Below are 12519 nucleotides of genomic sequence, written 5' to 3' on the forward strand. Positions count from 1 at the left end.
AGACACACACACACACACACACACACGTGTTCAGTGTGTTTAAAGACAATATTTAATAGTTCTATACTTGTGAGGACTCTCCTTCCTCGGCTCCTGACCTGACCTCTAATCTAGAGAGACAAGACGAAATGTCCTCACTTTCCCTAAAATGTCCTAAAATGTCCCCGCTCTCTAAAACTGTCCTCATTTTCCAAAAATGTCTAAAATGATTTATTTTCAGAAAGTGTCCCAACTTTCTAAAACTTCCACAATGTTCATTTCAGATGTTTTCTGTTGTTTTCTGATTGAAACTGATGTTGAAACACAAACAAACAGAAACTGAACATGAAGCTCTGAGGACTGATTTGACTGACAAACTGACACCAGATCACATCAGGAGACAACAAAACAACCAGCCTGACACCTCCCTCTTCTTCTTCCTCCTCCTGCTCCTCCTCTTCTTCTTCCCTCTCCTCTTCCTCCTCCTCCTCTTCTTCCCTCTCCTCTTCCTCCTCCTTCTCCTCCTCCTCTTCTTCCCTCTCCTCTTCCTCCTCCTTCTCCTCCTCTTCTTCTTCCCTCTCCTCTTCCTCCTCCTCCTCTTCTTCCCTCTCCTCTTCCTCCTCCTCCTCCTCCTCCTCCTCCTCCTCCTCCTCTTCTTCCCTCTCCTCTTCCTCCTCCTTCTCCTCCTCCTCTTCTTCCCTCTCCTCTTCCTCCTCCTTCTCCTCCTCTTCTTCTTCCCTCTCCTCTTCCTCCTCCTCCTCTTCTTCCCTCTCGTCTTCCTCCTCCTCCTCCTCCTCTTCTTCCCTCTCCTCTTCCTCCTCCTCCTCCCTCTCCTCCCTCTCCTCTTCCCTCTCTTCCTCTCCTCCTCCTCCTCCTCCTCTTCCCTCTCTTCATCTTCATCCTCCTCCTCCTCCTCCTCCTCCTCCTTCCTCTCCTCCCTCTCCTCTTCCCTCTCTTCCTCTCCTCCTCCTCCTCCTCCTTCTCCTCATCCTCTCTTCATCTTCATCCTCCTCCTCCTCTCCTCCTCCTCCTCCTCCTCCTCCTCCTCCTCCCTCTCCTCTTCCCTCTCCTCCTCTTCCTCCTCCTCCTCCTCCTCCTCCTCTCTTCATCTTCATCCTCCTCCTCCTCCTCCTCCTCCTCCCTCTCCTCCTCCCTCTCCTCTTCGCTCTCTTCATCTTCATCCTCCTCCTCCTCCTCCTCCTCCCTCTTCTCCTCCTACTGATGTGCATATGCAAACATCTTCCAAATCCTGTCGTGTTTGTCAGTCAAATGAAGGAGAGGAAGAGAAGGAAGAGGTGGAGGAGGAGGTGAATCAGGAAACAGTCGATGAAGGTGAAGACTGAGTATCAGGTGAGTTTCATCTCAAACATAGAAAATGATTAAGTTTGACTGTTTGTTGCAGATCAGGAAGATTAGATCGTTAAAGATTTGAGTTTTTAGCTATAAACAAGCGACTGAAGGCAGAAACTAAATCAGTGACAGGTCACACCTTTACTACTCTAGATCAGTGTGAATCTGACAGGTCACACATTCTGCTACTCTACTGTCTATTCTCAATGCCTCTTTTAGTTTTACACCTTTCATTACTACACTGAGTGAATTTATTATTTAAACTACAAAATGTCAAAGAATGACAATCTTTCCCTTCAAAGTGAGAAATAATGTCAAACAAACTTAAAGTGAAGCTTTGTGAAAGAGTCCGGTGTTGAAAAGAGAAAAGAGTTCCCAGTTAAGTATGAAACATGTGAATCTGATGTTTTAACACCGGTGGATTGATTCCAGGTAAAGACTCAGACTCAGTGCTGATCCTGGTTCCACCATGAATCCTCTGCTGCTCCTGTTGCTGCTGCTGGCTGCAGTCTACTCAGGTAAAACACAGTAACTACGTACTGCACTCAAGTACACATCTGACGTACTTTAACTTATAAAATGTGATTTTTTTTTGTCATAAATTAAACTACCCACATTTAGAAAAAATAGTGTGAAACTATTTTGACGGTTGAAGTCATTTTTCATGTAAAACAATTTGATGGTTCCAGATTTAATAATGTTAATAATGTGTTAGTAATAGTGTTAATGTATTAGTAATATTGTTAATGTATTAGTGATAATGTTAATGTATCAGTAATAATGTTAATATTGTTAATGTATTAGTGATAATGTTAATAATGTTAATAATATTACTGTATTAGTACTATTGTACCCTGTAGGTACCCATTATTTAGAAATCTACTTAAGAGTATAATTTAGTTCTGTTTTTCTCTAAAATGCCCAGTCGTTATTCCCTCGTTCCTTGCCTGGCTCTGGCTGTACAGTTTTCTTCCACTGTACCTTCATTTAAGTACCAGTAGGAACCGGTAAATATGTTATTGGTGCCTGATTACACTGTGAATTACAGGCTGTATTATAAAATGTTACATCGTATTGCACTATCCCATCCTCATGTCTCTGAATTAAATGACATTGAGGTGTAATGACGTAAAAAATAGAAAATGTTGCTTAGTGGAGTTTTCCTTTTAGATAAATATGAGTGAGGGTTTGAGTTTTTGCTTCAGATTCAGATTTTTTCTTTCTTTCCCAGAATTCACTCCACCAGAAAACAGCACTGGTCTGAAATTCACTGTTGCTTTTCCGGAGAACATCGCCCACTATCATCCTGTTCCGCCCCAAAACAAGGTCCAGATCACTGCCCTGTATGACGACACTGAGGTCAACTTCAAATTGTTTACCTACAGTACCACAAACCCGATACTGAACGAAGGAGAGTCTAAGGAGTACCCACTTGATACAACACTGGAGCTCTGGAAGACAGGAGTCTCTGACCATAGTGTCCAAATTATCAGCAACAAGCAGATCACCGTCCATGCCATCCATCTTAAACACAACAGTGTGCAGACTGCTCTGGTTTTACCCACTGACAAACTGGGCACAGAGTACTTCATCCCGCCGGTACCCAACATCCAAGGAACCACTCTCCCTGCGGACATAGTCACACCAGATGTACTTGAACGAGGTCCATTCAAACTCGTTATCGTCAACGGGGACAAAGACAACAAGGTAACTGTTGAAGGTATCAAGACCGAAGAAGTTTCTCTTAAGCCCAACCAGATCTGGGTAAAAGAAGATGAGGCATTGCGAACTGTCAAAGCCGACGAGCCGGTGGCAGTCCTCTTCGGTCACACTTGCGCCATCCAGCACAACTGCACTTGTGGGCAGCTGTACGCCATGCTGCCGCCAGCCACAGAAGAGAAGCTGAAGTTCTACATCCCTCCTATTCTGGCCAAGAATATTGAAGGTGAATCATTTGTACTTCTGTCAGACAAACAATCCACCAAAGTAAAGCCCTTCGACCCAGACTCTCCGCTGGTCGAGATCGCCGGCACAGCCATCTTCTATCGTCCGGGCTTACTCCTCACTCTGATCCCAGAGGCGGACTTCGCCGCGTGTTACGTCGTCAACTCCATCCCAGACACGGAGAGCTCCGCCTTGATCGTGGTCCACCAGGATCTCACTGATGGTGTTCATGTTGGAACGGTTCCTTTGGAGAATCCAGATTGGCAGAAGCTGAAAGGGACAGAGTATGTCTCAACACTCGTTGGACTGGCGTCGGACAAGAGCGTCATCTGGCACGCTTCCTCCAAAATGGCCGTCTACTTTGTGGGAACAAAGGGAAGTGCTTCATTTGGGAACCCGGCGGCCGTCATCAGTAAAAGCCCAGGTATGGAGCTGCACCATGAACATGAGCCACACATTTACACTACGACCTCCACCTTCAAATAGAGAGCTGCAGGGATGACGTATTTCTGTAGTCCAACAGGAAGTGATCATCTCCCCGGTTCCCTCCACTAACAGGAAGTGATCATCTCCCTGGTTCCCTCCACTAACAGGAAGTGATCATCTCCCTGGTTCCCTCCACTAACAGGAAGTGATCATCTCCCTGGTTCCCTCCACTAACAGGAAGTGATCATCTCCCTGGTTCCCTCCACTAACAGGAAGTGATCATCTCCCTGGTTCCCTCCACTAACAGGAAGTGATCATCTCCCTGGTTCCCTCCACTAACAGGAAGTGATCATCTCCCTGGTTCCCTCCACTAACTGGGTTTTGGATTATTACATAAAATAATCTCTGTGGCAAACACACGTTTATGAAACTGACACGTTTCAGCAAGATAATCTCCACAAATGAACACCACTTCATGTGTTTACTTTAGGTGTTTAGTGCTTACTACTGTTGCCAGGCAACCTATTTTGCTTTCCGGTACCACTCGTTGACTTCTTGCTTATCCACAAAATATTTAGTTTGTACGCCTCTTGGCGTTTCGGAGCATATTGCAACGAACAAAGCGCTGAGCATAAACGCTTCTGTGCATGCTCGTAGCGCGCACGCCATCTATGGAGGCCCTTGCCACGGTGTCTCACACGAGTATAAACAAAGCTTAAACTTTCCTACATCCAATAAACATCAGGACAGAGCTTCTAACGCTAGCCTAACGCACTGATAGCATCCACGACACAGTGTATGTTGTAGTCGTGAACTGGGCCTGTAACCCCACAAACTAATGAGCTGCTGATGAGCTTCTTGGCCTTAGAAGTACCACTCAGTGACTACTTGAGATAGTATAAGCAAGTTAGCTGGGAAATGCTAACAATGTATCTGATAAAAACACTGTTTAATCCATTCTTACACACACTATAGCCACATGCACACTGCTCCGACATGGGGAAATCCAAAGCTTGACAGCACGCCGGTCGTGTTAAGCTGGTCATACACTGTACGATTTTAGCCCATTTCTGGCCCGAATTTTGAGCCGCACGACTCATTTTAGAGGTGGATCGAATTTCAGCTCCGTAAGGCGTCGTTTCCCGTGAGGTGTATAGGGAGGACCGAGGACCAATTAACTACTCCCGACCGGCCCTTGGACGGTCGGATGAATCTCGGACATGTCAGAAATTTTGGCCGTTCGTCCACAGACTCTCGCACAGTTGAAGCAGAGCAGCCGATTCCCCAACGTCAGCGCCTTTTTCTACTTTTTAATCAGAGCGTAGCTAATAGCCAATAGCTAATAGATATAGTAAAACGTAGCTGGCTTACCTCCAATTCTCCTTGCAAAATGGACAAGTCATACTGTCCACCTCTTCCTTTTGGATTTTTTGACGAGTGGCTGACGATAGAAACTACAGTAGAAATTGGCTGCAAGTTTGTGTACTTCTTTTCAATTTACTTTTTACGAACTAGCAAACTGTTCTTCATAGTTGATGAACACAACTGGACCGCAAAATCTGGAGACAATTTATGAGGCATTAGCAAACTCGGGAGATGTGGGAGGAGAAGACAATAGAAAGGATGAAAATAAAGTCCATATAGTCAAAACAGACTTAAAAAGCCAAGTTCTCTCATAGAGGTTGATGAATTGCGAGGGGAAGCAGAGGAACATAAAACTGTATAAAATTATATAAAGCTTCTTCTATACGCTGATCCAAGTTCTCCAGAGTGATGAAGTTCTTCGCCTCCTCCTGTAACTTCAAAATCTCCTTCTCTTTTTCTTTGATGAATTCTTGCTGCTCTTGTTCACGCTGAATGGCAGCTTCTACCCGCTGGCGTTCAGCTCCCTCCTTTTCCTTTTGGATCCTCAACACCCTGAGTTTGAGCAAGCGGAGGTCCTCCTGGTGTGATCACTCAGGTCGTGGCTGACAATCAGATTGTACAGTGTGAGCACATAAATTGTGAGCTTTGGCTTTACATCGTAAACGATCAACACAGTAGGAGTAGGAAGTACACAACAATATTTCTAAAATCCTACAGCGTAGGACCAGCTTTATCGTTGCTAAGCTATCAGGCCTCAGCAGAGTGATGAGTGATGCACAAGACACAGTGAAACCACTGATTTACAAATGAATGGTTTCTTATCAAACGTGCCTTCTGATTTCAGTTGGTTTGTTCTGTTTCATCTTTCTCAACAGATTTCAGGGGTTGCGTCTTGTCTCCAGAGGTCATAAAAATCGGAGAAGTTGCAAACGGCTGGCGAGAATCCCTGAAGTACTGCAAAGATCAGACCATGGAGCTGATCAGCTTCCCCGAGGCCCAACTCCAGAGACAAGTCTCCAAAAAAATCTTCCAGGCCAACGATGACAGCCTGAAGGAGGTGTGGATCGGCATGCGTCGGAGCTCCCAGTCTGGGGAGTGGTACTGGCTCAACAGGGCTCCGGTCAATGACACCAACTGGGAGGACGGGGAGCCCGGCACGGTGCACGATGGCCAGTGTGCCATCATGAGTCTGGAAAAGGACAAGGACTTTGGCTGGAGCGACGAGGACTGCTGTAAGGCCGCCCGTCCCGTCTGCTACACCAAGCCCGTCTTCCTTCCCATTTAGTGGGACGATCCAGCCGGGTGACGCAACGGGAAGGGAAACACGCAACCGTATCCATAACCATAATGTAGTAGCCATGCCCTAATATTATTTATGTTATTAAAATCACTGGTTAAAAGTTATTTAAATAATATTATAGGTTTAGATTAAATCTGAACTGGGATTTGCCCAGAGGAACGACAAATTATTTAAGAAACGTTCAGAAACGTTTGGTCCGTTCCACGCCTTTAGGAAGTTTTGTTAGTAATTAGGTTTGATGAGTTTTTGTGAAAATGTAACACCAGGTTTAAGGTCTCGGTGGGGGTGTGGGGGTTATAGAGAGCTCCAAGGATGACGTTTGTAGTCCACCAGGAAGTGATCTTCTGTATATGAGTATGAGTATACACAGCGAGACTGTAAAGGAGGACGAGTCAGCATGATGACTTTTAGTTGTCTCATTTAGACACTTGTTAGCAACCGACTTTTTAAAATTCACCAGAGGGATATTTACTGACGTATTTTATATCGTAGAACAAAATGTTAAAATCTCTTCAGCTTGTGTTTACCACAGACCTTACTTCAGACATCTAACTAAAAACACATTGACTTACAGTGAATTGATTCTCAAAAATACAGAACAAAGTGCGTCCCCTATCAGTCCAATCAGTACACATCTTTTAGTTTCCAATAACGGGATGATTATTTATGTTACGGGACGGTTGGAAACCCTGAACTCACCAGCTGGCTTATTTTTAACAGAATGTTTTCTGTCTTTGTTTTGTAGCTTTACTATACATTACTATACATATGGTGTAATAATATTTAATATGGTGAAATAAATGTCAGATTCTGACTGAATATGAACATACTGCTTTAGCTTCGTATTGGTTGATGTAGTAGATTATTAAACACAGAGTCTGTGATCTGATTGGTTAAAGGACATTATATCCATCACTTGTGTGTCTTAATAAATTTAATCTAATCTCTGATGATACTGACTGTACTGTATTTATTATTTGCTAAAATTAGGATTTGAGACTGCGTCAGTGTAAAGGTGTCAAGGTACGTGTCCACAGGGGCGTTTTTTATGGTGAGGGATCGCCTCGCTTCCCAGCATTGGACGCTTGACGGGCTGCCACTAGACACCTGATTGGACAAACGCTTTCCCTCATGAGCTGCTGCTCCCAGCATTCAAACTGGAACCAACATGGCGGCCGTTTGGAAACTTTCTTCTCTTATTTCATTAAAATAGTTCACCGATATGTGTTTCTGAAAACATTTTATGTAGAAATAATCCATGTTGATGAATCTGTCTTTATTTTAGATCAACGGTTAGTTTAAAGGTTTCTAGAGAGTTTCCAGAGGCAGCGAGTCGCACCGGACGCCCCTGATTTACATAAATTAGCCGAGATCTCAACTTTGGCGACGTGACGCCCCCTCTCTAGAATCACGCCGCCACGCTACCAGAATGCATTGCACGGCTGCTTACATAGACGATGAAGCGTGAAAAGGACGGAGGCTGTGGACACGTAGCATCAGATGATATCAATGATTTAAAACCATGCATGAAACAGTTATTTTAGGTTTTAGTATTTCACACCACAACATCCAGCTGTTACTGGAGAAATAGGTTAAACATTAACAAATATTACAACTTAATCATATGTGACGTCCTCTAACAACATTTCACACATTTAAACATTCGAACTGCTAAAGTCAGAGACATTTTGAAGGGTAAGAGCTCCAGTTTATCTGACAATACCAGCAAAAAAATAGTTCCAGTATTTTTTTATTTACATTTTTAATCATTTTTAAGAAGTTGTTAATTCTAATTAATTGTAATGTTAGTGTTAGAGAGACAGCAGGGCACCTCAACATGCAAAACTCTGAAGTTTGTCTGATTAGATAAAAGTTAAAATGTCCAATAATAAATTGGGTTTTTAAAACAGCAGCTTTCTCTCAAGGCCATCCCTTCTATATTTAGCACCAGATCATAGAGTTCTTGGAAAGATTCTGAAATTATCTGTAAAATAAAGCATCACTATGAACGGGCTCCTAAAGAAACTCTAAAATCCTTTCTAATAACATAATTTATTACACATTACATGGATCCCTCCAAAAGATGATATTTGTTCTCAATAAACAAAATAATTATTTTTATAATTATAAGTTGTATCATCTAATTTAATTTATAATTTTTTTTTAATTTCAAACAATTTAAAAAACAAAAGAATTTTCTGAGTTTTCGTCAGGACATAATTGGATGTTTATCAGGACATTACATTTTCTAAAACAGCTTTTAGGTTAAGTGATTAATAATAAACATGGTAATAATAATAATTATTAGTATTATTGTAATTTCCCCTCGGAATTTGGATAAAACAGGTAAATAAGCACTTTACGCTTTTATATTTAGCATTTATAAGCGTGCAAACATCTAAAAAACACACTATTGTAAGCAGATATAAAGACATTTTAAAGTGTTTATTAATGTGCTGTATTTGTCAGCAGTTACAACTTCTCCCATGAAGACATATTTCATATTATTACGACTGTGTTTTATTATATTGTCATTCATTATCTGTTTATAAAGCGGCCTCTCCGTCCATGAGGAGTTAAAGTTGTTAACAAATACATTAATAAACATGTATTAAATGCGTCTATACTGGGTATACCTGCTGCATAAGGGACTGAAGTGTTGCTACACACATGAACTGATCTGAGAGCAGGTTACTTCCACCAGCAGCTGACCGACTGCAGAGCTCCAGCCTGCACCACCCACACCCCCATCCCCACCAGGAGGACGACCTTTGCCCCCAAAGACACAGACAGGAGGAGCAGGAGAGGAGGCGACGCCCCGCTCACGTACGGCGGTGGTTGGGGGGGCAGGACATACAGGGTGGCCTGCTCTTTGCCCAGTGGGTTGGAGGCGCTGCAGGTGTACTGCTGGCCCGGCTCCACGTCTCTCAGCTGGCTGACGGTGTGGTAGTGAGCCGCCGAGCCCTGAGCCAGCGGACTGACCAGAGAACCCTCAAGCAGGTCGTCCGGGCCAAGCCACTGGACGTCCGGGAGGGGCGAGCCCTGGACCCGACACAGGGCTCTGAACCCGGACAGCTCACTGCCCTCCACCGACACAGCCAGGATCTTTGGAGGAGCTGCAGCACAGAACCATCAGTGTTAATCCCAACATGCATGTCGTGTCTCAGTGTGAATGTTAGTGAGTCCAGACCCTGAGGTCCGTATAAACGTACCCTCCACCCTCAATCTGGTCCCCATCTTGTCCTCGAAGCTGACGTGTTCTCGTCCCTGAACCTCTACTCGGCAGTAGTAGCGCCCGCTGTCCTGCAGGGTGGCACTGTTGATCCGCAGCGACAGGTCGTGCTCCCTCGGGTTGCCCTCCAGCCGGTAGCGCTGGTCCTGCTGGGGACCCGGTTCACAGGTGGGGGTCCCGGGCCGGCTGGTGCAGCGGTACAGGACAGTGGCGCCCTGGCCGTGGCCCAGACGCCACAGCACCTGCAGGGAGGAATGCTGGGAGTGCTGCGGGTGGCTGAAGGTGCACGGCAGCACCACCGGGTAGCTCTCGATGGCTCGGACCTCCGACTGCACCTTCATGGACCAGCCGTCCTCTCCGGAACCGAGGGCTGCTGGGCGGGCCGGGAAGGAGAACGTCTACGGTTTAATGTCACAACTCTACAAATTCATCGAACAGGCAGAGGAACCGATCGAGAACCTAAATATGATGAGAACCTAAAAATTATGAGAACCTAAATATGAAGAGAACCTAAAAATGATGAGAACCTAAATATGATGAGAACCTAAAAATGATGAGAACCTAAATATGATGAGAACCTAAAAATGATGAGAACCTAGAAATGATGAGAACCTAGAAATGACAAGAACCTAAATTTGATGAGAACCTAGAAATGACGAGAACATAAGAATGACGCCTATAGAGACTCATACATTTGTTCCAAATACACGGTTTATAATACAAGTGACTATTTCCTTTAAAACTGTAAGTTAACTGAACTGGTTCTGAATAGTTTGTACATTCAATAGTTTGTTCATCAGTTATCATCAGACTGTCGTCTCCAACTAAATCTCAGCCTATAGATCAAACACTTGGCTATTAACACTTTGGTTATTAACAGACAACACTTAGCCAAACATGATTCTATCAGATATGTAGAGAAGTCTGGATAAACAATATCCTCCACTGTGTTGGACGGGGGAAGACTGAAGGGACATGGCGGCGATCAACCTTCATTTATTAAGGTATCACCAACATAACATACATTTAATCAGTATATATATAAACATCACTAGGACAGAGTCATTGGTGTGATTATTTGAATATATTCTGAAATCAATGATAAATATTACAACACTCTTATTCTATTATTTCATCATCTCTATTCAGTAAATTAGAAGTTTTACTTTATCTGTTAAAATTAATCTGACGTTAAAGCAATTCATCTGATTTGTACATAAAGTACACAAACATACAACACTGTGTGTGTGTGTGTGTGTGTGTGTGTGTGTGTTCTCACCTCCTAAAACAGGTAACAGAAGACTCAAAGTTCTGCAGATCCACCGGACGTCCATGATGAGACTGCTGAAGAGTGTGTGTGTGTGTGTGTGTGTGTGTGTCATTCATGTGACTCAGTGTCTCCCAGACACACTGTGTGTGTGTGTGTGTGTGTTTCCATTCTTCTGTTTCTACTTCCTTCATGTCTATTTTTTATTATTAGGAAATCAGTTTGTCTGCATCCAGTAAACCCAGTAAAAGCAGTAAAACCCAGCTGGACTCTGGTTTTAGTCATTTTTAACATTTCTTTGGTTTATTCACGAGTTTTTATTAAGTGTGTTTTTGTTTTGACGTTTTCTCTTATTGGTAACAATAAAAGTCATGTTGACCTTTTTAAACACTGAGACAAAGTTAAAGAAAGAAACTAAGGTCAACCATTTGTCAGGTGTAGTTACCTGTAATTTGTTCTCCGTCCTCTGCTGCCCGCCATGCCTCATCCTCTATGGTGGGGGGGGGGGTCTAATACAGGGTCCAGGTCCAGCATCCGTCATCCGGAGGGTCTACATAGCAGCCGAAACAAAGGGTACTAACACTAAGGTTATAGGCCCACCAACTGTAACAAGGGGTACTGACACTAAGGTTATAGGCCCACCAACTGTAACAAGGGGTACTGACACTAAGGTTATAGGCCCACCAACTGTAACAAGGGGTACTGACACTAAGGTTATAGGCCCACCAACTGTAACAAGGGGTACTAACACTAAGGTTATAGGCCCACCAACTGTAACAAAGGGTACTAACACTAAGGTTATAGGCCCACCAACTGTAACAAGGGGTACTAACACTAAGGTTATAGGCCCACCAACTGTAACAAGGGGTACTAACACTAAGGTTATAGGCCCACCAACTGTAACAAGGGGTACTAACACTAAGGTTATAGGCCCACCAACTGTAACAAGGGGTACTAACACTAAGGTTATAGGCCCACCAACTGTAACAAAGGGTACTAACACTAAGGTTATAGGCCCACCAACTGTAACAAGGGGTACTAACACTAAGGTTATAGGCCCACCAACTGTAACAAGGGGTACTAACACTAAGGTTATAGGCCCACCAACTGTAACAAGGGGTACTAACACTAAGGTTATAGGCCCACCAACTGTAACAAAGGGTACTAACACTAAGGTTATAGGCCCACCAACTGTAACAAGGGGTAATAACACTAAGGTTATAGGCCCACTAATCATAACAAAGGGTGCTAACCCAAAGGTTATAGGCCCACCAACCGTAACAAAGGGTACTTACACTAAGGTTATAGGCCCACTAATCATAACAAAGGATACTAACACTAAGGTTATAGGCCAACCAACCGTAACAAAGGTTAACTCAGTTATACTCCCAAACACCACGGTGCGATGACTGGGGCTCCCCCATCCACACCGGCCGGAGCTGTCGCTGACAGAGCTCACCGAGTTGGTCCATGTGCGCGTCGGCTAGGGAGTATAACCAAGTTAGTTAGATAGTTAGTCATTTAGTTAGCTAGTTGAAGGAGAACACAGGTAACATTAGGCCGATAATGTCTCTCGTATTTGCTTTGGTGATAAGTTTTACTTTGTGACAGCAGTTTTGGTATGCTAATGTTGAGCCAGTAGCTAGCTAGCAGAAG

The 12519-nt window shown here is 43.8% G+C and overlaps 3 protein-coding genes across 3 annotated transcripts in view; 2 read left to right on the top strand and 1 right to left on the bottom strand.

Moving 5' to 3' along the window:
• The window catches only part of LOC141779470 (transmembrane protein 79-like), a 114162-nt gene that overhangs the window by 11986 nt on the left and 89657 nt on the right, over positions 1–12519 (top strand). The gene's annotated exons all lie outside the window — the stretch shown is intronic.
• Positions 1211–7253, top strand: LOC141778271 (uncharacterized). The gene is made up of 4 exons (XM_074652455.1): positions 1211–1329; positions 1762–1847; positions 2561–3697; positions 5940–7253. The coding sequence occupies exons 2-4, from the start codon at positions 1799–1801 to the stop codon at positions 6347–6349; spliced, it is 1596 nt and encodes a 531-aa protein (XP_074508556.1). The 5' UTR covers positions 1211–1329; positions 1762–1798; the 3' UTR covers positions 6350–7253.
• On the bottom strand, positions 8124–11004 carry LOC141778272 (sialic acid-binding Ig-like lectin 15). Its single transcript, XM_074652456.1, has 3 exons — positions 10876–11004; positions 9577–9969; positions 8124–9480 (listed from the first exon to the last, which is right to left on the bottom strand). Exons 1-3 carry the CDS (start codon positions 10976–10978, stop codon positions 9056–9058), a joined length of 921 nt encoding a protein of 306 aa, XP_074508557.1. The 5' UTR covers positions 10979–11004; the 3' UTR covers positions 8124–9055.

Source organism: Sebastes fasciatus, chromosome 12 (genome assembly GCF_043250625.1).
Source record: "Sebastes fasciatus isolate fSebFas1 chromosome 12, fSebFas1.pri, whole genome shotgun sequence".
Classification (NCBI taxonomy): Eukaryota; Metazoa; Chordata; class Actinopteri; order Perciformes; family Sebastidae; genus Sebastes; species Sebastes fasciatus.